Source organism: Astatotilapia calliptera, chromosome 13 (assembly GCF_964374335.1).
Source record: "Astatotilapia calliptera chromosome 13, fAstCal68.1, whole genome shotgun sequence".
In the NCBI taxonomy this organism is placed as follows: Eukaryota; Metazoa; Chordata; class Actinopteri; order Cichliformes; family Cichlidae; genus Astatotilapia; species Astatotilapia calliptera.
Window position 1 is genome coordinate 32923971 of NC_137434.1, and position 26585 is coordinate 32950555.

Here is a 26585-nt window from a genome sequence, read left to right on the forward strand (position 1 = left end):
TGCTCGTGCCCTCAGTACCACGTTTTTATTTGAAAGCAAGTCTTTCAGTGGTTTGTCTTTTTTTCAGAGAGGTTTGGGCTGAATTTCCCCAGCTGGTTCACCATTCCTAAGAAGCTCCTAAGCTCACTCACAGTGCTTGGCTCTTTCATATTCTGCGCCGCACTATATTTGTCAGGGTCAGGACTCATGCCTTCAGATGACACAATGAGTCCTAATAATTTCACTGCTCTTTTGCCAAACTCACATTTTGACATGTTCAGGGTGACGCCCGCCTTCTCTGCACGGACGAGGACAGCGTGGAGTCTCATGTCGTGCTCCTCTCTCGTGGATCCCCAGACAGGGATGTCGTCCATGTGGCACACGACTCCCGCGAGGCCGGCTGTCACTTCCGTCACCACCATGTTTTGGAAATGCTCCGGTGCACTGGAAATACCAAATGGCAAACGACTGAAATTGTACCTACCAAAAGGCGTAATAAACGTGGTGAGGAGAGCAGATTCTTTGGCCAGCGGTATTTGCCAAAAGCCCGTGTTAGCATCGAGCTTGGAGAAATACTGCGCACCTGTGAGCATGCCTAGTGTTTGGTCTACAGAGGGGAGGATCTTTCACGACACACTGACTCATTTAACGGTGTCATGTCCACGCAGATGCGAACTTTCGCTTTGTCCTTTTTGGGGGCTACGTCCATGCCGCAACACCAGTCTGTTGCTCTTCCACAGGACTGCGTGTTTGAGAGAAACAGATAAAAAAGAACAATGTTTTTTAAAATGCAGAAATGTTTAAGCAGGCTTTTCAAGGCTTAATATCCTGAAAGTAATTTTCTTTGATCATTTTAAAAAGGGCTCAAGTTGGTTCAGTGATTTATGAAAAAAGCAGAAAAACATTGTCGTTTGTGGATTTTACGGCAGATTTTGTGCGTGTACATTTCTGTCCACGGAGGTGTCGAGGCGGGCACACGGGCCAAGTATTCAGAAGCTCCAGGAGAGGGCGGTGAAGTCATTCGGTGCAAAAGGAAACTGCAATAACAACAGAGAAGACCAGGAAGCAGCTGCAAAGATTTGCGCATGCGCCATACACTGTACCAAGTTAAAACTAGAAACGACGGTGAGTTGTTTGTCATTCTCTGCATAAAGTGTAAAACTGCGTTTTAGCTTAACAGCGTCTGGTCTGTGAAGTTGTTGCGACTTGTGACTTTGTTCGAGGGCAGCTGGAGCTCTCAGTGCGTGGGCGCTCGGAGTGTGGTTACACGCCGTGCTGTCAGCTGCAGCATCGGAACTTACTCTGTAAGATGAAGCTGAACTTTACCGGAACCTGCCTTCTGCTCTTGTTTAAAATACGCATGTGCCGTTAACAGTCCAATCCACATGGCCTTAATAAACAGAGGAAGCCCCTAAACCCGAGTGGGTGATAGTGGAAAAGGGCTGTGTGAGAGGGTGTGGGTCATCATCAAAAAGTGAGATTTGAGGCGTTACGACGTTAAAGGACGTGAGGGGCCGTGGGTGTAACAGGGAGACGCCGAAGCGTCCTCGTTAATGCTCTCGGTGCGACGCAAAGAGCCAGCTGGGCTGTTTCAACGATTCGGTGTCTTTTCTTACAGAAACGTCAGTAACGGTTAAAGATGACGACCTCGTGGAGCGACCGTCTGCAGAACTTCGCTGCTCTTCCAGCCAACATGGACGGTGTGGCCATGAAGAAGTATCGTCGTGAAGCCCACCACAGGTAGATGGTAGTCTGTCCGCTGATGCTCATAAAATGTGCAGTTACACAGTGCTGCGTGAAAGTCTTGAGCCGCCTCTCCTTTAGCATAGTTTGCATGGAGAATGTGTGCAGTTGTAACAAGCTTGGAAGTCCACGTTGGAGTGAGCACCTGCATGCTTTCAGCTTTCCGGGCTTCGTTCCCGAGCTGTTCTCCTGATCCTGGCCGTCTTTGTTGTGTTCTGTCAGCATCACTCTGCTACAGGATGCTGTGTGTTGTTCTGTGCAGGTCTGCTTTTACCTCATTGTCCAGTGTTTTGGGACTGTGCTGAATGTATGTGTGAATTTTAAGATTGTTTGTGAGTGCTCTAAAGTTGCACACATTTGTTTGTGGAGCATATATTACACAACTGTAACCAGTATTCCAACCAGCGATGCTGGGGATGTTGATCACTTGCGAGTTATGAATGCAGAAAATCCACCCTCTGGCAACAGCTGCAGTTTTTAGCCGCCAACCTTCTGATTAGTTGATGATCTGCTGCCCCTCCTGAACTACAGCCACCCAACCCCAGGCCAGTTCTTGTATATATAGAATCCACAGCATGAACACAGTGTTTTAAACTATTCACAAAATGTGCTGACATCCACACATAAATTCAATACAGTTTGACTACATGTAAAAGTATTTTGCAAAGACCAGTTCTGCATTCCATGAGGGTACATCTGTCACCATCTTACAATATTGGGATTGTAGCCGTCCCCAACTCTCTGTGAATGGGACTCATGGCCATTGATTCAATTCAACTTTATTTACACAGCGCCAAATCACAACAACAGTCGCCTCAAGGAGCTTTATATCGTACAGTAGACCCTACTGTAATACATACAGAGGAAACCCAACAATCATATGACCCCCTATGAGCAGCACTTTGGCGACAGTGGGAAGGAAAAACTCCCTTTGAACAGGAAGAAACCTCCAGCAGAACCAGGTTCAGGGAGGGGCGGGGCCATCTGCTGTGATTGGTTGGGGTGAGAGAAGGAAGACAGGATAAAGACGTGCTGTGGAAGAGAGACAGAGGTTAATAACAAGTATGATTAAATGCAGAGAGGTCTGTTAATACATAGTGAGTGAAGAAGAAACACCCAGTGCATCATGGGAATCCCCGGCAGCCTACGTCTATTGCAGCGTGCATCGAGATATCGGGTCGTTAGTACGCTGCTGCCCTTTTTATGTGTTTCATGCAGCTTTAGTGCCTGCAGACCAACAGACCAGATTTAGAAGATGGCGCCTGTGTTTGGCTTTGCTGACCTTTGACTTTGTTATTTTTACTCTGTTGTGTCATGACTTTAGCCATTTTTCTCTGTACCCAAATATTCAAGTTCGTACTTGCATGTTTGCTCAGAAGGCTGTGGACTGGGAGGATGCAGTGTCATCATTCTTTAATGACATCACATCGGGTCACATGGGTTTTAGACCTGCCCCTTCTTCTTTTGTCCAGTTTCCTCAAATATTTTGAAGATGGACACAGTGTCAAGTTACACTAAGTTTTAGCTGACTGGCTGAAACGTTCCTGTGAGAATGCTGGATGGAGTGAAATGGGTGAAAAGTGTTGTTCAAAATCACATTTAAGAAATGATCAAGTTGGGCTCCTTGGAAATAAAACGTAACGAAACTAGCACCGGCTCAAGACTTTTGCACAGTACAGTATTTCAGATTGGATATGTGATCAAAAAAAAAATGGACGTACATTTAAGCAGCTTAAAGAAACATGGCACATGAATTTTACGAGTGTACGGTGTCTTGGATGGGAATCCATTAGAGTTTAGTGATTCTGATTCCCTGATCAATATCACGCTCTCTCATTGGGTTCTTATTGGCTCTGCTTGGAGAGCCGCCGCCATTTCTGCAGCATATCAAAGACTTGAGTTGCATGCTGCGTGGTCAAATGTTTGTGCACGTTGGAGGTCTTTCCCGTCTTTGTTGTGCTCGGTGTTGGGTTTATTACGCAGAACACTAAAACGTAATGCAGCACATTGTTTAATTACTCCCAGGAGAAATGAATCCATTACACTGTCTCCCTAAAATGACACGAAACACGTAACATAATTACCACTGAACAGTACAAACCCCCCCCCAATTTTTGCACATGTCAAGGAGCTTGTCAGGCTACATTTCACTGTGTGTTATACTTGTATAACTATGCATGTGACAAATAATAAAGAACCTTGAACCTAAGGCATGAACACAAAGCCAACAACAGTTTAAAGTGATCGTCACAGTGATTCTACATAAGAAACACGAACAGTAGAAACGAAGGTTGCAGCCTCATCCATTTGTTTCCCGTTCAAATTCAGGGCTGGTCGCTGGGCTGGGGCCACCGTCGCTCTCGGGTCCTTTTGTGTAATGGTCACATCCACACTGTGTCGCTGCTCTCTTCCTCTGGCACAAGAACTGAAATCAGCCGATTGTAACAGAGAGCACAGAGCAGCAGGGCGACAGCAGGGCCAGCCTGGCTCTTGTAATAAGGGGTTCTGTCTGACTTCAGGTTGTGCACTGCCCTACCAATCGTTACTCTGTCATTCATACCCAGTGCATACCATTCAGACATGTTCATGAAGAAAAAACACACCAGTGCTGTAACAGAGGCCTCGTCCTGTTGGCTGCGGTCAGCTGTGAGCTAATACAGGAAGGATCTAGTCTTTGCAAAAGAGGAAAAAAGGGAAACAGAAGTGGACGTCTTACAGAAATCTACGGCTGCAGCAGTTCTCTTGACTCATTCTTTAAATATCCAAAGCATCAAAGTGACAGTATTACTGCAGGGTCTACCTTACAATATAAAGCACCTTGAGGCGACTGTTGTATAAATAACATTGAATTGAATAGTTATGGTTAATTATTCAAATAAATAATGGTTGAGCATAATAACTATGATTTTTAAGGCCTTTAAAAATCATAATTATAACTTATACATATGGACTATTAACCTTACTGTAGATTCACAGTTCAATTACTGTCACCTCAGATTAAAAACATGCATATCGGTCTGATCAGTTTGTCATTATCCTGAGTCTCTGTCTCCTAGCACAGCTGCTGTAGCATCGGGGGTTTGCTAGAGTTGGTGTCGGTTTTGTTGAGGCGCTCTCAGCCAGGCAGGAACTCGGATGGAAAACGTACAAGTTCAAAGGAAAGTCCTTAATCAGCTCTTGTTTTCCACTTTATCATTTAGTCAAAGCTCAACCTGTGATATCACTCTGGCATGACCGAAGGATAAGAACAAGCAACCAAAATGAAATAAGACTGTTTCTTCTCATTCATTCTAACCAAACAAAACACTGACTCGTCTCAGATGTGTCACTTATAAAGCCACAGACCCGGGCTTTGTTATATTGCTACTCAGATGTATTCAGAACTGTATTAAAATGTCAGCTGTGCCTGTTTCTTGTATGTTCATAATTTTAAACGAATAGTAGGTAATGAAGGCAGATCTAATTACTTTTGTTAAGAGATAAAAAGACTGTCTGCAGTCAGAGAGCAGCAGGAGTGGTAATATTAGCACTTCTGTGGTAATACTGCGTGTATTTTCTATTACAAAGCTTTCCAAAGGATCTGGCTCAAAACCATCCTGCAATGAGGTATGCCGTCCTATTGTTACTGAAACTGTGAATGGTGACGACGTTACTTTTGAGTTGTGATGTCTGTGATGTGGTTTGACCTTCCATGAAGCTCTCAGCTCATGGAGCTCCATAATATTAATGATTGGGATTTCTCACTGTGAAGAGAGCAGCTCTCATTGTGGGTTCTTGGATTTGCATTTCTCTTCTTTCTCCATCTGCCCTTTTATCCTTTTATTCCATTATTATACATCAGATGAACTAAAATCCAAAATTACAGGTTATTGTCAGTTCCAAAATTGTCTTCTGTCGTTATTTCGCAGTGTGCCAAATGTTTTTAGCAGATGAAACGTCTCGACTGCAGAGAGGCCAGTTCTGTACTTTCTGCTGCCGTGCTGGTATAGCTGTACTTTGCAATTTAGCATTGTCATGTCTAAATATGCGACACCTGAAGAAGATGTCTACTTCAATAAATCACTTAAAGCACTTATCGAAGTAGACATCTTCTTCAGTAGACATCATCTTCGAAGTAGACATCTTCTTCAGGTGTCACTTAATCACTTAAAGCACTTTCTACTACAAGTAGAATCCAGTCACACATTGGTACGGCCCTTCATCTGTGCTTTTTTTAAAGATTTGTTTTGGCTTTATTGGACAGAGAAAGTTAAGACTGAGGAAGACATGAGGCAAAGGGCCGCAGGTCGAATTCGAAGCCGGCCGCGCTCAGCCATGCGGCATGTTCATCCAACTGAGCTAAACTGGTGCCCTGCTTAAGCACTTTTAACTTGAATCTACATGCGCACTAATAAATTGTGGGTTCAGTAGTTTTATTTCAGTAGATTTGCATGTTATTGCATTCTGTTTTCTCTTTATGTTTTCAATTTCCCCAAACTTTTGACGTTGGGTTTGAATCTCCATCCTTTAATCTTTACGTCTTTTATTCTTTCCGTATACACATTTATTTGGATTTGGATGCTGCTTCATGGAAAATGTTGTCAAGTCTTTCAGATTTTTCCCATTCCTGCTTGGATAATACCTGAAACATCCAATTTTCACGTTCCGCAAGTAGAAAAATCCAAGATTTCATTTGGGATTGTTGAAAATAGTTGATGGCAATGTGCATGAGTTTGGTTCTCTGTTGTGAGCTCCCACTGGCTCATCTATTAAACTGCAGTTTGTGGCTGGTTAGCTGAAGCCAGCCTGTGTGATATGAGTGGCTTCCATGTGCTAAAGTCATATGTTGCCTTTATACAACATGTTGGTGTTAGAACATTCTGGTAACAGTGTTACCAACAAACTGCAAATGGCAAAAATCAACTGGAAACACTGGATCTGGTACATCTGGATTTCTGCTGTAGCTCAGGTCACATTATCAGTTCAGTGAGGACGATATGAGCTCACACATTTGTCTGCTGTTTGGGTATTTGGTGACTAATCTGAGCTTTACATTACTTCCACTTCTCACACTGTAAAGCTCATCGCTGACATCGCTGGTCCAATCATCTTCCTGCTCGCCTTCTTCAGGCCAGTCAGCCTCTACTCTGCATGTTCACTGCTTACCCGTCATTCTCCCTTGCAGATGCCTTCATGCAACCAACTCCGTCCCGTTTCCGCCTCTCCCATGTTACTCAGGCTCATTCAAGCCTCCATCTTTATCTGCACCACCTGTGTGTAGACTCTGGGGGGTCCTGCCCTAATTCTTATAACCGCTGGGATTCCATTCTGTGATGGGCCATCAGTCTAATGGCCACATAGCTTCATTTTTACATCGTGGGAAACTCCCCCTACTGTCAGTGTAGAGAAGTTACATATTTACCAGTTTGTCTACATGATAAAGAAAAAGCAGCTGTGACAAAGACAGAAAACAGTCAGCACGACTCTTTGGACTTAAACTGTAAGAACCAGTTAATGGACTGGTTCTTGTTAATGGACTGGTTCTTATAACGCTTTTCTACTCTGAGCACTCGAACACAACCTGCCTCATTTACCCAGGAACGTTTTCTGTGCTCTTTCTATGTGACTGCTTTCTGGCTAACATTCATTCTCCTATGGATGCATCGGAAAGCCGGGTTATTATCTTGCCCAAGGATATTTGGCATGCAGACTGGCACAGATGGGAAATGAACCACCAACCGTCCAGTTAGTACTACCTGAGCTACAGCCACCACGCTAGCTCACTGCTCAGACTGTCCAGGTTTTTTTGGTTTGTTTTTTTTAACTGATTTCGTAAAAACAGAGGGGCAGAAATTTCTGCAGTTGAAAGTCAAAACGGAGACTTTTCTCTCGTGTAATTGTTCGTTGCATAATGACTTTGTGTAGTACGATTGGCAGTAAGGGATGTTTTCATTAGAAAGTAGTTGGGCATAGAAGAAATAATTGAATGGGTGAGTGAGGCTTGCAGTATAAAGTGCTTTAAATGCTCGAGTAGAGTATAAAAGTTTTTATATAAGAAATAGTCTGATGACATTTTTCTGACCCCTGACCTTGAGGCCGAGGTCACTGAGATTCAAACTCATCTCAGATTTGTGGTAGATACACGTATGATGTTAATTTGAAAGTCCTGCATCACATTACCTGCCCAGCAAGGTGACATCATCAGCCTTTTCCAGCTGATGGTAATAACAAGCGTGAGTTTTATCTGAGGGACTGAAGCTCGGCCTGCATCGTGCATTAAGACTTTGCACTGTTCTGTAGTTTCTGTCCTTGCAGACTGATTTGTTGACTGTTTACTGTGGTCTGGGTGTGTGTTGTGGGAAAAGTAAGCAGTGTTGTTTCATTTGAGTTTTAGATTTCATTACACTTTCATCTGCCGTGCAGTTGCTCACCGAACGATTCTCCTGTTTCAGAGTGTTTGTTAATCGAAGCCTGGCCATGGAAAAGATCAAGTGTTTTGGTTTTGATATGGATTACACTCTTGCAGGTGAGTGAGTCTTTTCTTTAATGTAAATTCCACTTATTTATTTTAGGTCATCCTCCTTAACTCCACATATATGTGTGCAGCGGTGGTATCCCAAACTGTTTGGACAAATATGTCGACCATCAACGATGGTGGGAGAGAATCAAAGAGAAACTGGCTTCTTCTGTGTTTATCTGTCTGACACACTCGACCCAACAAACAAATACAAAATTAAACAAAAAGTTAAAAATCAAAATGTCTCTTCCAGTGATCTTAAAAACGCTGTATTATAGCTATATTAATACTGAAACAAACAAGAAAAGAAGGTCAGATATTCCCTCCAAACAAAACGTAGAAATTCTTTGACAGAAAAACGAGCATGTTTTAGCCGCGTGAGTCACAGTATTAGCTGCGGTAAGCTGAGCACAGCAGGATGGTGGACACGTACATGCTCGTGCAAGTCAGCCGTGCTCGAGTCCTTTGCTGGCACCGTGCGTCTGCACCGCTTTGGTTACATCCTCAGGTTTCTCTCTTTCATCCAGTTTAAAGTCAAAGAATTCCCAAATTGGCGACTTTGTATTTTTTGGCAGCTAGTTCCTCCATGTTTGGACTTCTTCTGTGTTCTAAACAGTCCGTGCATGATCATGTTGCCCCGCCCATCAGAAAGTGGCCTGCGTGAATATATCGCCTATCGTCAGAAGAATATTACAGAATGTTATCAGCTGTAAACAAAAGCCCTCCCTGCACCTAAATCTGCTGTCAGAGAACACGACTGATTTAAAGCACCGAGCTGAAGGAACTTCCTAGATAATGCCATCATCTACGTCTACCTTAATTACGTGATTATTTAAATATTTAGACAAAACCTATGACGGTAGGAACCTGAAATGTTCCTTTTTTTGCATTTTCTGTATATCAGTCTGTGAAGTTAACTTTTAGAATTCACATTATAAAATAATAACAGAATATTAAGTGGAAATATCCACCCCCACCCAGCCACAGGAACCGCTACGTTTTATGTAGAGTTTAAATAAATATGATCCCTAAAAACGTTGCCAAAGCACAAATGTGTTTGTTTGAATTTATGGGCATCAAGCATGCAGTGTGCTCGTGGGAGATATGACCGCGATGCAGAAGAAGACCTTGCTAGCTTGTTGTTTAAACGATAGAAGGCACAGTTTGGCTTTGTTTGGACCGCTGTAGCAAGATACCAAAGACATGAATAAGACTCTTTCCATGGTGGAAACAATGACATCCGTTACTGGAAGGATTGTTGTGAACCTGAGCTTGTCTCTCTGCTTTTTTAGTGTATAAATCTCCTGAATATGAGTCCCTGGGCTTCGACTTGACAGTGGAGCGCCTGGTATCCATTGGATATCCACAGGAGCTGCTGAACTTTGTCTACGATCCCTCCTTCCCCACCAGGTAGGTTCACAGATCCCAGCTTTATTATTTCACTTCACCATTGCACCGAATGGTGAATGTCAAGTGTTTATGTTTTCACCTATTTCCGTGCTTCACAGAGGTCTGGTGTTCGACACAATGTATGGGAACCTGCTCAAAGTTGATGCCTATGGAAACATTCTGGTGTGTGTGCATGGGTTCAACTTCTTGAAGGGGTAAGGTCCATTACTCCCACTTTGCTTTAAACTGGGCAATTATACAAACCTGTGTCTTTAAATTCAGCTTAGGTGATAAAAACTGTTGAAACTTGACTGTCCTGTCAAGCGCCGCTCAGAGGAAGTGCTGCATGCCGGTGTTTCTTCAGAGCACGAAACCTTTCGCTGGTGTTCACCAGTACGTTCACTGGTTAAGCCTGTTGGGGGGATTGTTGACGTTGTCGTTGTGCTTTCGAGGACGTGATTGTGGATCAGGTCAATATTTCTCTACTTCAGCAACCAATGAATTTTTCTGTGCTGAAGGTCAAAACTCAAATACAGGTGCTGTGGACATCTTCCAAGTACAGCTGAGGCAGGCAGGAGTTTGATTACAGATTCTAGTATGATGGTGCTGCTGAGCTAAAGCACCCAGAAGCCATTCAGTTCTTTAGCAGCTTAATTGTGGCTAAAACGCCGCTACACTGGTTTATCTGTGTGTCTGGCTCATGAGCTGCACATCTGGGTGAGCTACAGACCGAAGAACTGAGCACACTGGATTTAATCTGCCAGCAGTTTTCTACCTGTGACTGACTTCTTGGACTCATCCCTGTATTCCTGACATCTTCCCATGCTGTGTGCCACACTCGCATCATGTTAACAAGCATGCTGGTTTCAGTGTAGAGTTTGGACCGCTGCAGAGGGAGATAATAATGTTGTGAGGTTTGTATGCTTGTATTTATATTTGCTACTTCTTGGTTACTATTTCTGCTCAGACCTGACATCAGAGAGATGTACCCGAACAAATTCATCCAGCGTGGAGACACAGACCGCTTCTATATCCTCAACACTCTCTTTAACCTCCCCGGTAAGTAAGCAAAGCAACTCTGGAAGTTTTCTGATCTTAAAATTCAAACCTGAGCCTGATGCAGTCTGTACAAAAAGGATATAATAAAACAAAACATGCATGTCTGCAGAAAGACTACATGTGCTTTATCAACCTGGGAAAGGCCTTTAACTGTGGGCCAGCTGTCAGCCAGCTGTTGTATACCATTTACATACAGCTGTGGTGAGAGCTGGGTTTGCATTGGCAGCATTAATGGGGACTCTGTAGGTCGGGTTCATCGGTGGTAGCACGTTGGCGCTCCATGCTAAAGATGGGACTGCCTGTTTTAACCACAGGGAGCATCTGTTGTCAGTCTGTCAGAGGCAGTGTCGAAAATATAACACGTGTCGGGCTTGTGTGGAGAAGAGTAGAGGTATGACCGTCTATGGTGTCAGCTTCTTAGGCACAAACAAAATCCCGTTGACATGCTGGATTGAGCAAATATATTTAGCAATATCAGTAGATCGTCTAATCCAAAGAGAAGCAACCACAACGGAAATCTGGAGTTTTCTGATGGTGCTCAGGAAGTGATTTCATTAAGTGGATTTTTTGGTGTCACTCCATTTCTAATCTTTTTTTTTCTTTAGAATATTTTCTCATGAACAATCATTGCTTTGTCTAAAATATTATAATCCAAAGTTTCAATTTATATCCAATGATTGCTGTTTAATTTGAGCTTATATGGCAAATCTTTTTTTTAAATCTAAAGACTCATCATAGTGATAGTGTGAGGAAGCTCGCGCTGGAGCACTGACACCTGCTGGTCATTCGATGTACTGCATCATGTGCTCACATGTTTGTGATCCTCAGAATCACCTCAGGTCCAGTTCACACAAAAACAAATTCTTGCATCTTTAACAACCTAAATAAAAAGGTCGGTTTTAAAGCTTTCAGTACATGCAGATTTTTATAAATACCCCAATAAATTCATTGCAGTAAATGTTTATGTAATGATTCAAAAACAAATAAAAGCAAAGCAAAAATAACCAAAAACAGTTTGTTACACTTGTGCATAATGTTAGTGCAAGGACAAGGGCGTTTACTGTCACAAGTGACCTCAGGAATCAACCCTGCAGACTGAGGATCAGCTGTACACTGCTTGATCCAGTCTATGACGCGTGAGTCAAACCCAAACGTATGCAGAGCTGCTGATGGGATTTGCAGTTCTTTCTCTGTATGCAAAGAAAGATGTTCAGTAGCGTTGGCTGAGTGTACCTTTGATGCTGACATGAGTGAGAGTGAGCGGTGGCTGGATGGGAGGGTAGGATCTTCGCTTGTGTTAAGAAGCAGAGTTGATGTTTAGAGCGGCCTCCTCTCCATCTGTCGTGTTGTTTACACCTTTGTCTGTCTCTGACTCCTGTTGGGACTGCTGCTGCTCCTCCTGCACTAGTGTCAGCAACAGCGACCGTTGGTGACGGCTTTGTTTGAGATGGTGCAGCCGCTCACACGTCAGTAAATGTGATTTCATTTCTGTCTCTCACGTTTACTTTGCCCTTTTGTTTGTCCATCTTTATCAGCCTCTTGTTCCACATCAGACTCTGCTCAGTGTGTAACGACACCAGACCCGATGACAGTTTGATTAACTCACACGGTTGCTGTTACAAACACTGCAGCTCGCAGCGCCACACAAACACCACCACAGACAGACGGCTGTTTATGCTGTCGAGCGTGATTGCAGATGCCGAGCACGTGCGTCCGTCAGCATCCAACACTCCATTAGTTTAACCACACTGAGCTTTGTTGCAGGGAAGAAACGAGGCTACAGGCTGTTGACTGGTTACAGGCAGATATTACTTTGAACAGGACGCCCACATCCACAGCTCCCTCACACACTCAGCCAAAGAAAGAGGGATGGTCGTGTTAATTTATAGAAAACTGTAGACGTGAAACAACTAATACGAGTTCTAAATACGGCTGTGAGGAACATTATTAAACAGTATGTGAGTGAGTTTGGTCTTTGCTGGTGTCACCGCCCTCGCACCAGTGCACCACTCACCGCCCTCGCACCAGTGCACCACTCACCGCCCTCGCACCAGTGCACCACTCACGCCCTCGCACCAGTGCACCACTCACCGCCCTCGCACCAGTGCACCACTCACGCCCTCGCACCAGTGCACCACTCACCGCCCTCGCACCAGTGCACCACTCACGCCCTCGCACCAGTGCACCACTCACGCCCTCGCACCAGTGCACCACTCACCGCCCTCGCACCAGTGCACCACTCACGCCCTCGCACCAGTGCACCACTCACCGCCCTCGCACCAGTGCACCACTCACCGCCCTCGCACCAGTGCACCACTCACCGCCCTCGCACCAGTGCACCACTCACCACCCTCGCACCAGTGCACCACTCACCACCCTCGCACCAGTGCACCACTCACCGCCCTCGCCACGACTACTTGTTAGCTGGGCTTTTTTCCTGCAGCAGACTCGGGTTGTGTGCAGGATTTCAGCTCATGACTCAGGCAGTTCATAAACTCCAAGCCCAGAGCTCGTCGCTCAGGACAGCTCAGAGTAGAGATGCAGGTATTTATCCTGAATGTCTCCGGAGTGAGGTCATTAGGGCGTGTCCGCCTGGGAGGAGGCCCCAGGGCAGACCTGAGCCACACTGGAGTGATTACAGCTCCCGGCTGCCTTTGACGGCTGGGAGAACTAGAGCAGGGGGCTTTGCCTGGGTTGCTGCCTGTGACCCGTGCCCAGGTATCCTGCAGAAATGAACAATGACTGCTGTGTTTCTGCTGGTTTTGGTTTGTTTTTCCAATGAACGGGTGCAGACTCACTCTCCCTTTCCTCAGAAACCTACCTCTTTGCCTGCCTGGTGGATTTCTTCAATAACTGCTCCAGATACTCCAGGTACTGTAGGCTGAGTGATTCAGGCAGCGAGGGGCAGCCGCTCCTCTGATGATGATCTGTTAATGACTGATATTGCTGTAGTGTTTCATCTTCATAGTATTCTTTGAGAAACATGGAAACGCTGTAAACATAATGTGTCCCTGTAGCTGTGAGACTGGATTCAAAGACGGGGACCTCTTCATGTCCTACAAGAGCATGTTCCAGGATGTCCGAGATGCTGTGGACTGGGTTCACTTCAAGGTAGAGACTCCTGTGTCCTAGTTCCACGTCCTTCAGTCCCTGCTTGGTCCATGAATGTCCTCAGTAACCTGATTTACTGTCACAGGGCTCCTTGAAAGAAAAAACCGTTGAAAACCTGGAGAAGTACGTGGTGAAGGACGTAAGTGGAGCAGCTCCGATTCTACAGAGTGAAGCTGTGGTGGTGGTGACACATATTGTTGAGAAATGTATAAATGAAATGATTTTAATGATTCAGTTTTTGATGTGTTTGTAGCCGAAGCTTCCTCTGCTCCTGAGTCGCATGAATGAAGTCTCCAAAGTGTTTTTGGTCACCAACAGTGATTATAAGTACACACAGGTAAAGCTCACAACAATAAACAGCTGTTTTCATCTTCTTCTGTAGAAAACCTCAGAATGAAGAAGTCTGACGGCTGCATGAACAACATCATCGAATTAGTGCATCATTTATTAACTATTAAACTAGTCTTTTTTCCTTTAGAGTTTAACTATAGGTCAGGCTTATCTCCAACCTTTTAATCTCAGAGATTAGTAGAAAAATCTCTACTACAGAGAAATCGATGCTGGATGACAAACACCAATTAGTTAAACCACAAGAATTGTATTCAGCCCGAAAACCTTAGAAACAGGGTGTCTAACCAGACACTTCCTGGGATTAGCTTTGTCTCCAGTAACTGTGAGGAAGCTCCCGCTGAAGCACTGACACCTGCTGGTCATTCGATGTACTGCAGCCCGACTATGAGGCGGCTTCGACCTGGATGCTCATCGTAAACAAACATGAGTGTCTGCTTTCTCTGTAATTAGAACCTCAGAGTGACGCTGAAAATGTTTTCAACTCTGAGCACGCTCGCTGCTGCTGCCATGGAGATGCTGCCACCACCAGTTTCCCTGCAGGATGTTTACCAGTGTTGGTGTTTGTCACTAAACTGGAGAAGCTTTTTGTCCCTTTCAGAGCTTTCAGTGCAGTTTGACTCCCAGCAGGCTGAGGGAAGAAGCCTTGTAGGCTGTGCCTAATACATGAAGCACTGCTAAGATGCTTCCAGCAGGTTCTCCCACCTCTGCAGAGGATTTGTTTTGTTAAAGTGATTTTTGGAGTCACCTTCTCGTCTAAGGACCTTCTTCTCCGGTTCATCAGTTTGACCGCAGAGCCAAACATCTTCAGCTTCACAGCTGTTGAAGCTGCTGTGGTCTTTAGATCCCCACAGTCTTTGACACTGTTTCCCTCTTCAGGGAGGGAGGGAGGAAGGAAGAGAGAGAGGGAGGAAGAGAGGGAGGGAGGGAGAGAGGGAGGGTGGAAGAGAGGGAGGGAGGGAGAGAGGGAGGGAGGGAGAGAGGGAGGGAGGGAGGAAGGAGGAAGAGAGGGAGGGTGGAAGAGAGGGAGGGTGGAAGAGAGGGAGGGAGGAAGAGAGAGAGGGAGGGAGAGAGGGAGGGAGGGGGGAGGGAGGAAGAGAGGGAGGGAGGAAGGGAGGGAGGGTGGAAGAGAGGGAGGGAGGAAGAGAGGGAGGGAGGGAGGAAGGAGGAAGAGAGGGAGGGTGGAAGAGAGGGAGGGAGGAAGAGAGGGAGGGAGGGAGAGAGGGAGGGAGGGGGGAGGGAGGAAGAGAGGGAGGGAGGAAGGGAGGGAGGGTGGAAGAGAGGGAGGGAGGGAGGGAGAGAGGGAGGGAGGGTGGAAGAGAGGGAGGGAGGGAGGGAGGGAGGAAGAGAGGGAGGGAGGAAGGGAGGGAGAGAGGAAGAGAGGGAGGGAGGAAGAGAGGGAGGGAGGGGGGAGGGAGGAAGAGAGGGAGAGAGGAAGGGAGGAAGAGAGGGAGGGTGGAAGAGAGGGAGGGAGGGAGGGAGAGAGGGAGGGAGGGAGAGAGAGAGGAAGAGAGGGAGGAAGGGGGGGGAGGAAGAGAGGAAGAGAGGGAGGGAGAGAGGAAGAGAGGGAGGAAGAGAGGGGGGGAGGAAGAGAGGAAGAGAGGGAGGGAGGGAGGAAGAGAGGGAGGGAGGGAGAGAGAGGAAGAGAGGGAGGAAGGGAGGGAGGGAGGAAGAGAGGGAGGGAGGGAGGAAGAGAGGGAGGGTGGAAGAGAGGGAGGAAGGGAGGGAGAGAGGGAGGGAGGGTGGAAGAGAGGGAGGAAGGGAGGGAGAGAGGGAGGGAGGGTGGAAGAGAGGGAGGGAGGGAGGGAGGGAGGAAGGGAGGGAGGGAGGGAGGAAGAGAGGGAGGAAGGGAGGGAGAGAGGGAGGGAGGGTGGAAGAGAGGGAGGGAGGGAGGGAGGGAGGAAGAGAGGGAGGGAGGAAGGGAGGGAGAGAGGAAGGGAGGGAGGGAGAGGGGGAGGGAGGGAGAGAGAGAGGAAGAGAGGGAGGGAGGAAGAGAGGGAGGGAGGAAGGGAGGGAGAGAGGAAGAGAGGGGGGGAGGGAGGAAGAGGGGGAGGGAGGGAGGAAGAGAGGGAGAGAGGGAGGGAGGAAGAGAGGGAGGGAGGGAGGGAGAGAGGGAGGAAGAGAGGAAGGGAGGGAGGGAGGAAGAGAGGGAGGGAGGGAGAGAGGAAGAGAGGGAGGGAGAGAGGGAGGGAGGGAGAGAGAGAGGGAGGAAGAGAGGGAGGGAGGAAGGGAGGGAGAGAGGAAGAGAGGGAGGGAGGGAGGAAGAGAGGGAGGGAGGGAGGGAGGAAGAGAGGAAGAGAGGGAGGGAGGGGGGAGGGAGGAAGAGAGGGAGGGAGGAAGGGAGGAAGAGAGGGAGGGTGGAAGAGAGGGAGGGAGGGAGGGAGAGAGGGAGGGAGGGAGAGAGAGAGGAAGAGAGGGAGGAAGGGGGGGGAGGGAGGAAGGAGGGAGGGAGAGAGGAAGAGAGGGAGGAAGAGAGGGGGGAGGAAGAGAGGAAGAGAGGGAGGGAGGGAGAGAGAGGAAGAGAGGGAGGAAGAGAGGGAGGGAGGGAGGAAGGGAGGGAGGAAGAGAGGGAGGAAGGGAGGGAGGGAGGAAGAGAGAGAGGGAGGAAGAGAGGGAGGGAGGGAGGAAGGAGGAAGAGAGGGAGAGAGGGAGGGAGGGTGGAAGAGAGGGAGGAAGGGAGGGAGAGAGGGAGGGAGGGTGGAAGAGAGGGAGGGAGAGAGGGAGGGAGGGTGGAAGAGAGGGAGGGAGGGAGGGAGGGAGGAAGAGAGGGAGGAAGAGAGGAAGGGAGGGAGGAAGGGAGGGAGAGAGGGAGGGAGGGAGGGAGGGAGGGAGGAAGGGAGGGAGAGAGGAAGAGAGGGAGGGAGAGGGGGAGGGAGGGAGAGAGAGAGGAAGAGAGGGAGGGAGGAAGAGAGGGAGGGAGGAAGGGAGGGAGAGAGGAAGAGAGGGGGGGAGGGAGGGAGGAAGGGGGGGAGGGAGGAAGAGAGGGAGAGAGGGAGGAAGAGAGGGAGGGAGGGAGGGAGAGAGGGAGGAAGAGAGGAAGGGAGGGAGGGAGGAAGAGAGGGAGGGAGGGAGAGAGGAAGAGAGGGAGGGAGAGAGAGAGGAAGAGAGGGAGGGAGGAAGGGAGGAAGAGAGGGAGGAAGAGAGGGGGGAGGGAGGGAGGGAGAGAGAGGAAGAGAGGGAGGGAGAGAGGGAGGGAGGGAGGGAGAGAGAGAGGAAGAGAGGGAGGGAGAGAGGGAGGGAGGGAGAGAGAGAGGGAGGGAGGGAGAGAGAGGAAGAGAGGGAGGGAGAGAGGGAGGGAGGGAGAGAGAGAGGGAGGGAGGGAGAGAGAGAGGAAGAGAGAGAGGAAGAGAGGGAGGGAGGAAGGGAGGAAGAGAGGGAGGGAGGAAGGGAGGAAGAGAGGGAGGAAGAGAGGGAGAGAGAGAGGAAGAGAGGGAGGGAGGAAGGGAGGAAGAGAGGGAGGGGGGAGGGAGGGAGGGAGGGTGGGAGGGGGGAGGGAGAAAAGAGGGAGGGAGGGAGAGAGGGAGGGAGGGAGAGAGGGGGGAGGGAGGGTCGTCATTGTGGTGTGAAAATGGAAAATTTCAAACATGATTGATGAAAAAACTCTTGTCTTACAGAAAATTATGAGCTACCTGTTTGACCTCCCTCATGGTCCGAAGGTAACACGGATGATTAAAGCTTACGTACACATTTGACCTACACGCTCAGACTGATGTGTTATTGTGTGTGTGGATGGCCTTGCAGCCGGGCACGCCCCACCAGTCCTGGCAGTCCTACTTCGACCTGATCCTGGTAGATGCCCGTAAGCCCGTCTTCTTCGGGGAAGGAACGGTGCTACGACAAGTCGACACTGTGAGTGTACTCGAGTGTAGCCGGCTGCGTTGTTGCCGTGTCTTTGATACGACTAGCATGATGACGAGTGCCGTTTCCAAAGTAACGTCCTGTGCTGTCACACGCTCGATGCATCTTCACCACACGACCGTTCCTGTGACGGTGCTGCAGTTAGAGCCACTCACCGGTGCCCGAGTGTACGCTTCCTCCCACACAGTTACACCAGCTGCTGAAATGTGGCTGATGACCTGCAGCTCACTCAGCACCAGGCCTGTGAAGACATGAGAGATGTGGTTTGGCCTGGGCTTCCTCTGTGAGCTTTGGGTTCTCATGTCAGGGGAAATTCTTCAAAGTACCTGTGATACTGAGCTTAACCCACAGATGATGTTCGCTGGCTGCCCGCTGATACTGAGCGAGAGCAGGAACTTTCATTTGCACAAAAGATAAGTTAGTAAATGCTGCTTATGTGACGTGTTGTCTTTCTTTCAGAGCACAGGACGGCTGAAGATCGGCACGTACACTGGACCTCTTCAGCACGGCATCGTTTACTCTGGAGGTAAATTTCAAAAACAGAGCTGTGCTGATGTTGGACAGGATCTGATGTTTAGATGTTCTGATCAGTCAGGACTTTGTCGTATTTACAGTCCTGACCTGTTTTTGAGTAAAGGGCTCGTTCCTTAATCCGTGACTCTCACCGCATGATGTAAGAGGTTCGTCTCTGAAACAAACAGAGGTGATGTGCAAACATGTGTGAGCCGAGTCACAGCTCCAAACCTGAAGCTGATGGTTGTTCCTGGAAAGCTTGCGCTTACAACAGCTCAGTTTAATCAGACCGATGCTTTGTTGTAGAGTCAGGTTCTGTCGCTGTGGTTCGATGGCTGTCCTCGCTGGTTTCCATCATGCATCCAGTGCTGTGAACATTTTTGTACCCTCCTTCTGACCGATCCCTCTGATGCTCTGTAACCATCTGCAAACGTTTCGCCTTTTTTGGCTCAAATTGTAAATAATTCACATTCCAGGTGAGAAATGTTTTGAAATGATTGATTATGGTCATTTTAAGAAGTGTTTTTTCTGTCCTTGTTTTTGTGTCTCAGGTTCTTCAGACATCGTCTGTGACCTGCTGGGCGCTAAAGGAAAGGACATCGTCTACATCGGAGACCACATTTTTGGCGACATTCTCAAATCTAAGAAGCGTCAGGGTTGGAGGACGTTCCTGGTGATACCTGAGCTGGCCCAGGAGCTGCATGTGTGGACTGACAAGAGCTGTGAGTCTGGGCTCACACGTGTGCACATGCACATAAGAATAAGCATGTTTATCCTGTGGGCTACAGGCAGCACAGACGGAGAACTGTGTGTGTTTGATTCTTTCTTTTGTTTAAATCCGACACCGTTGCAAAGCCAGTTTGTTTCTGCCGAGGTCGATGTTGCAAAGTGTTTGTAGAGTCAAAGATGAGACTGTGTAGAAACAAACTGCTCAGCTGCACCCGGGTCTCAAATTCACACATTCCCCGGTGCGTTGGTCACTCTGGCATGAACAAGTGTTCAGAGGGTGAAGGTCAGGAGTGTGGGCAGGCCGTTCCTCCTGCAGGTACAGATGAACTGCTGGGCGTGCGGGGGCAGAGGTGTGGTCACCTGGGATGACAGTTTGGTCCCAGACTATGGACACGTAGGTTTGCCACTGGCTCTTCTCTTCACATCCCTCTGCACTGAAATTGCCTCCAATCACGACAAACCTGTTTCCAGCGAGGGAGATGCTGCCGCCACCTGATGTTGCAGCAGTCGCTCCAGCATTCTCCACCTTTCAACCTACGATCCAGCTGCAGTAGGCAGAACTGAACTCATCACTGAACATAACGTTCTGCACATGTTCAGGTTTCAGTAAGTACGCAAACAGGCAGCGAGGCCAGAACTGCAGCTCTGTGCAGATCAGATACCAGCTGACCGGTGCAGCAGGCGCCTCAGCGCCCGGGTACCGGAGGTTTAAACTGTGACAGGAAAGATTTGGTATGTTCATGGGTTCAGCTCACACACTCGTCTGCTGTCCGGCCCACAGATGCATTGTGCTTCCAAATGTGGCTCCGTGCACGGAAACATTCCCACAGTTTGATTGATTTCCAAGGAGCGTTGCTGCAACAAAGAAATAATCACAGTTCCCGTGCTAAGTATGTATGAGTGCAAGCTTTTATACAGTTTGTTCATTTAAACAAAATAATTACTGTTAATATTTAATTCATGTTAAATGTTGAGTAGGCAGCTCGGCACCACCTCAGCCCATCAGTCGTGCGCGTGCCTTTGAAGCATCGATGAGGCCGTGAGGAATGAAGTATTCTGATGTTTCAAACTGTAGATTCAGTGCCTGTGTCCATCGTTGGTGTGTGGTCTGTGGAATAGCTCAGCTGTACTACGTTACCTGTCTGTGGAAGTGTGAACAGTAAAGATTTCACTGATAACTCTGTGAAGGAAATAAACTGACACTGTTTTGTTTTCTAGCCTTATTTGAAGAACTTCAGTCACTGGACTGTTTTCTGGCAGAGTTTTACAAGTAAGGTTCTTCTTTTGTCTGATAAGCAATTTAAAAACAACAAGAAAACATGTTGTGGGCTCGGATGGGCCTCAGAGTTATATCTGCAACACTGATATTTACAGCAATACAGAAAGAAATGTTGAGTGTTTTACCACCGATCACAGCAAACAAGTATATTGATGACAGATGAACAAAGTGTGAGTCTGAGGCTACAAGCTTCCAGCAGCATTGTCTTGTAGTAGCAGCGGCACAGCATAAAATGCAAAGTTAAATATAAGAACCAGTGTAGGTAGCCTGGGAGGTTGGGCAGGTATCGAGCACAGATGTAACAAACCTAAATATATTATATTGCCTTTAACCAGGAATCATTTCGAGCTGTTAACAGAAAGATCAGTGCAGAAGCTTCAACCTTCAGCTGTGGAAACTACATTTCAAATGACTTGTCCTCAGGCACATGGACAGCAGCAGCAACGAGAGGCCTGATATCAGCTCCCTGCAGAGACGCATTAAGGTACAACTTCCTCTGAGGCTGGCTCAGCACAGCATCACTTCTGTTATCAAATGCATCAAATGTAAGTCGGTTCTTTTTCTAAAGACATGTTAAAGAAATGCAGCGTTTACAGAAACACAGGTATAAAGGTTTTTGCACCTACAGTTAATGTCCAGTAAAGTGAAGTGTATGAACAGTGACAGCATTGTTAGAATTTCCCTCTGTACGCTTCCCCACTGGATTTGTAATCCACCAGACGGAGGCATCAGTCTCAGCTCATTCACAGCAGCAGTCGCCTCAAGGTGCTTTATGTTGTAAGGTCGACCCTACAATAACACATACAGAGAAAAACCCAACAATCATGTGACCCCCTGTGAGCAGCACTTTGGCGACAGTGGGAAGGAAAAACTCCCTTTTACCAGGAAGAAACCTCCAGCAGAACCAGGCTCAGGGAGGGGCGGGGCCATCTGCTGTGATTGGTTGGGGTGAGAGAAGGAAGACGGCATGCTGTGGAGGAAGCGCATCACTCAGTAGAGCTGGCCTGCTGGTCTTTAAAGCACAATGTTCCCTGGCTTGGCACGCTGTGTGTAGCTACGGTTGAGCATCGTAGTCTGGGCTGGCAGGTGAACTGAAGCGGTCTGTCAGTGGGATGGCCATGGGCCGGACCTGTTCCACAATCAGTCTCCTCAGTGTGTGGTGTGTGTCATTTAGGGTCATTTAAACGTGACCTTTTTTTGGCACAGGCACGAGGCATGACCTCTTTCACAGCACGGGAACCCTTTGTAGATTCATGCTCGCCCTGAAGATGTGATGCGACTGTGGAGTGGAGGTGTGGATCTATACAGCGTTCCACAAAGTTCCATAGTTTCCCAGTTCTCAATCAAAGTTTTCCTGTGGAACGCCCCCTGAACTAGGATTTAAAATCGGACAGGAGTTACAATCTAGTGAATCAGACACAGAAACAGGTGTCAAACTAAACCTGTGTATGTATGCAGAGCACTGAGCAGGCTCTGCTGCAGCCATGTTCTTAGGTGCAAAGACAGCAAGTATTATGGGATGTTGCTAGTGATACATGAATAGCTCTACCTTCATAAGAATCCTGTTTTTTCCTTGTTTTGCCAACTTTCCTGTTGGAACACACTTGAGTTGTGCACTATGGTGCAGAGTGCAGTTGGAGAAGGACACATTAAAAGGACTTTAACAAGAAGAAGAGGGACTGTGAGGTGGGGGAGGGAGAGAAGTGTTTATATGTATGCATGTATATACAGTGGATGCTAAAGTATTGGGCCCCTTGAACTTTCCCACATTTTGTCACATTACAGCCACAAACATGAATCAGTTTTATTGGACTTCCAGGTGAAAGACCAACACAAAGTGGTGCACACGTGAGAAGTGGAACGAAAATCAGACATGATTCCAAACATTTTTTACAAATAAATAACAGCAAAGTGGTGTGTGTGTGTGTGTGTGCGTAATTATTCAGCCCCCTGAGTCAATACTTTGTAGAACCACCTTTTGCTGCAGTTCCAGCTGCCAGTCTTTTAGGGTCTGTCTCTACCAGCTTTGCACATCTACAGACTGAAATCTTTGCCCATTCTTCTTTGAAACAGCTCCAGCTCAGTCAGATTAGATGGACAGCGTTTGTGAACAGCAGTTTCAGATCTTGCCACAGATTCTCGACTGGATTTAGATCTGGACTTTGACTGGGCCGTTCTAACACATGGATATGTTTTGTTTTAAATCATCCCATTGTTGCCCTGGCTTCATGTTTAGGGTCGTTGTCCTGCTGGAAGCTGAAGCTCCGCCCCAGTCTCAAGTCTTTTGCAGACTCCAAGAGGTTTTCTTCCAAGACTGTCCTGTATTTGGCTCCATCCATCTTCCCATCAACTCTGACCAGCTTCCCTGTCCCTGCTGAAGAGAAGCCCCCCCAGAGCATGATGCTGCCACCACCATGTCTGACAGTGGGGATGGTGTGTTCAGAGTGATGTGCAGTGTTAGTTTTCCACACATAGCGTTTTGCATTTTGGTCTCATCTGACCAGAGCAGCTTCTTCCACATGTTTGCTGTGTCCCCCACATGGCTTGTGGCAAACTGCAAACTGGACTTCTTATGGTTTTCTGTTAACAATGGCTTTCTTCTTGCCACTCTTCCATAAAGGCCAACTTTGTGCAGTGCACGACTAATAGTTGTCCTATGGACAGATTCCCCCACCTGAGCTGTAGATCTCTGCAGCTCGTCCAGAGTCACCATGGGCCTCTTGGCTGCATTTCTGATCAGCGCTCTGCTTGTTCTGCTGTGAGTTTAGGTGGACGGCCTTGTCTTGGTAGGTTTACAGTTGTGCCATACTCCTTCTATTTCTGAATGATGGCTTGAACAGAGCTCCGTGGGATGTTCAAGGCTTGGGAAATCTTTTTGTAGCCTAAGCCTGCGTTAAATTTAAATAACTTTATCCCTGACCTGTCTGCTGTGTTCTTTGGGAGCAACAACACCATGAAGTCCAATGTTCTCTTAGACAACCTCTGAGGCCGTCACAGAGCAGCTGTGCAGCTGTTCTGCAAAGAAGAATGGGCAAAGATTTCAGTCTGTAGATGTGCAAAGCTGGTAGAGACAGACCCTAAAAGACTGGCAGCTGGAACTGCAGCAAAAGCTGGTTCTACAAAGTATTGACTCAGGGGCTGAATAATTACACACACCCCACTTTGCAGTTATTTATTTGTAAAACATGTTTGGAATCATGTCTGATTTTCGTTCCACTTCTCACGTGTGCACCACTTTGTGTTGGTCTTTCACCTGGAATTACAATAACATTGATTCATGTTTGTGGCTGTAATGTGACAAAATGTGGGAAAGTTCAAGGGGGCCGAATACTTTTGCAAGCCACTGGATATACATAACTTAAGTGACCAATCACAATAGGTTTGGTCTCCAAACTAGACATCACTGAAAGACAGGAGGACGAGCTGCAGAGCTGAATATGCTTCGATTTTTATTAGAAGTGATCCAGATGGGAAGGATTAGAAACCAGTATGAGAGGGACAGGCTGAGGGGTTGAGCTGGTATGGACGTACGCAGAGGAGGATGCTCTCCTGTGGTGAACTCTAAAGAGAGCAGCCAATAGAATAAGCAGGAGGTTATCATAGAGTAACCAACATATTACTGTACTGTTACCAACTGGTGTTGTCTTGGGCATCACACCACCTGCTCCATAATGCTGGGATGAGGAACTGTGTATCCTACTGGTTTGATGCTAACAGCAGCTGGGACCTTTGACTCTGCAGCACCAGCGAGTCTGACGTGACTGTGCATGTTTGTGACCTTTTCAGAAAGTGACTCATGACATGGACATGTGTTACGGCATGATGGGAAGTCTGTTTCGGAGCGGATCCCGGCAGACTCTGTTCGCCTCCCAGGTGATGCGCTACGCTGACCTGTACGCTGCCTCCTTCATCAACCTGCTCTACTACCCCTTCAGCTACCTGTTCAGAGCTGCACACGTGCTGGTGAGAAACCTACACCCGTAGTTGTGAATGCAGTAAGTCGAAAAGCTCTCAGGAGTTTCAGATTCACACGAAGGTCTATCGGTGGGTTCAGTTCAGTACGTTAGACATTTAATACTTAGGCAACCATTTATGTCGAGTATAAAGACCCCCCCGTGCCCACCCACACCCCATGGGGGTCGTTGTTAGAGACGAGAAAGTGATTCTTGATTTCTGTCACTCACTGAACCGTGTCCCTCCCAGATGCCTCATGAATCCACAGTGGAACACACACACGTCAACATCATGGACATGGAGTCGCCGCTGGCCACAAGAGACCGCCACGACGTCGACTTTAAGGAGATCGAGTGCAAAAGACACCAGCTGACCCGATCCATCAGTGAGATCCAGCCGCCGCATTTCTTTCCTCAGGCCCCGCAGGAGATTACCCACTGCCACGATGAGGATGATGACGAGGAAGAGGAGGAGTAGGGGAGGGCCGTGAACCTTTCCCCAGAAGAGCCTGTTTCCATTTTTACGTTTGTCTTTACTTTGATTCGTAGCTGCAGCGAGCGAGTGCTCACAGAGAGGGACTCTCAGTCCGCGCTCTGCTTTTATCTGGGCTTATACGTGCTGTGCTCCATGCTGCGCAATATCAACGGTTGGTTCTCACATGTACCGATTGTGCACCGAGAGTTTGTGCCACGCTGCAGTCACGGCGGACTTCTGCTGTGACTGTGGGAGAATATCAGAAGTTCAAACTGGGTTTGTTGTTGCTGAATATCACGGTCTTCCACTGATGTTAATCTGTGACCAGTCTGAAAGGGCTCTCATTGGTTCAGCTGTCAACATGTTGCAGATGTGCTGTTCCTGGAGTGGGCTGAGATCAAAGTGCCTCAGTGTTATTACAGATGCTGTTCAGTGTACACGCGCTTTTCTTTTCTCATGTTTTTATGCTGCTGCCTTGATTTTAAAGAAACTACAAATATGTCCGACCAATAAAGCTGCAGCGAGGGCCTTAAAGGTTGTAATTTGGCTGTATGCTGGAGTTTTCAGGGGCAGCGTTCCTGCATTGGTACAGATGTGCCAGAGGGAGCAAGACTGGTGCCGACAAACGGGGCTCGCAAAGTATCAGGTAAGATACTTAGATCTGACTGCCAGAAGAGGGAGACAGGCAGCATGTTCAGGGTCGCCAACAGGGTCAGGCTGCTTCGGCTGCTGCTAACGAGCGACTGCAGTGATCGTGCTGCAGGCTGAGACGGGTATTCGTCCTCTGCTCTTCTTTTCTCCTTCCTGTGGGTCAGTTTGAGTGACGGTCCTGTGAGGTCTGAGCTAAAATCAAAGGATGCTTTTTGAACCTGGATGTGCCCAGGAGGACTTTCATAGGACGGACTCATCATAATCCATGAAGCTGAAAGCATGTTTTTATGTTTTATTCAAATTTCATATGTCAGCAACAGAGAGTGCAAATGCTTTTTTTATTTTGAATTATGCTGGGGGGGAATGATAACATGCATTGTTCTGCAGTTGACACGCTTTTTCATGGCTGCAATAAAATATATTCCATTGCTGCTGCGTTTTGATTTTGCTGTTAAATTTGCACTTAGAACAGAATAATCCTTTAATTGTGCCACAAGGGGAAATCTGGTTGTAACAGCAGCCACAAAGACACACACACAAACAAACAGCACACAAACATGCACATTTCTTTTACATTTTTACATCAAGGACAGCAGTTACCAGAGTACTGCACTGTTATTACATTAAATAACTACAGATAAGAGGCCGACCTGGTTGTCGTGTGAATTGGTTGATAAAATAGTGAAAGTTACAGCACTGATGTAAACATCTGTTTGTTGGGAGCAGTTCTGATTGTGCAGTCTGACAGCTGCAGGGAGGAAGGAGCTGCAGAAACGCTCCTTCATGCATCGAGGACGCAGCAGTCTGTCTCTGCAGCAACATCTACATGCATGTAAATGTTGGGAGACTCTGTCCATCAGAGATGTTATTTTGGCCAGAGTCCTCCTGTCTCCCAGCACCTGCACTGGGTCCAGGGTGCATCCCAGCACAGAGCTGGCCTTCCTGATGACTTTATCCAGCCTCTTCCTGTCAGCTGCCGATAAACTGCTGCTCCAACATACA

General features: G+C 47.4%; 1 protein-coding gene across 3 annotated transcripts; it reads left to right on the top strand.

Moving 5' to 3' along the window:
• The first annotated feature begins 963 nt into the window (after nt 1-963).
• On the top strand, nt 964-26011 carry nt5c2a (5'-nucleotidase, cytosolic IIa). 3 transcript variants are annotated; one of them, XM_026189538.2, is made up of 18 exons: nt 964-1104; nt 1598-1719; nt 8154-8227; nt 9511-9628; nt 9727-9822; nt 10575-10666; nt 13480-13537; nt 13684-13777; nt 13863-13916; nt 14031-14114; nt 17740-17781; nt 17867-17974; nt 18443-18509; nt 19048-19218; nt 20444-20495; nt 20928-20988; nt 24291-24467; nt 24708-26011. In XM_026189538.2, the coding sequence occupies exons 2-18, from the start codon at nt 1619-1621 to the stop codon at nt 24933-24935; spliced, it is 1677 nt and encodes a 558-aa protein (XP_026045323.2). In that variant the 5' UTR covers nt 964-1104; nt 1598-1618; the 3' UTR covers nt 24936-26011. The 3 variants fall into 3 exon arrangements, with proteins under 3 accessions (XP_026045323.2, XP_080143784.1, XP_080143783.1); XM_080287658.1 differs by lacking the exon at nt 964-1104 and adding an exon at nt 1143-1283; XM_080287657.1 differs by lacking the exon at nt 964-1104 and having other exon boundaries at nt 1410-1719.
• The last annotated feature ends 574 nt before the right edge of the window (nt 26012-26585 follow it).

Bases quoted from the DNA above. Each gene is read 5' to 3' on its own strand.
- nt5c2a (XM_026189538.2), top strand. From the start codon at position 1,619: ATGACGACCTCGTGGAGCGACCGTCTGCAGAACTTCGCTGCTCTTCCA. The intron at 1,720-8,153 runs GTAGATGGTAGT...CTCCTGTTTCAG, and splicing joins CGTCGTGAAGCCCACCACAG to AGTGTTTGTTAATCGAAGCC. The intron at 20,496-20,927 runs GTAAGGTTCTTC...ACTTGTCCTCAG, and splicing joins TTTCTGGCAGAGTTTTACAA to GCACATGGACAGCAGCAGCA.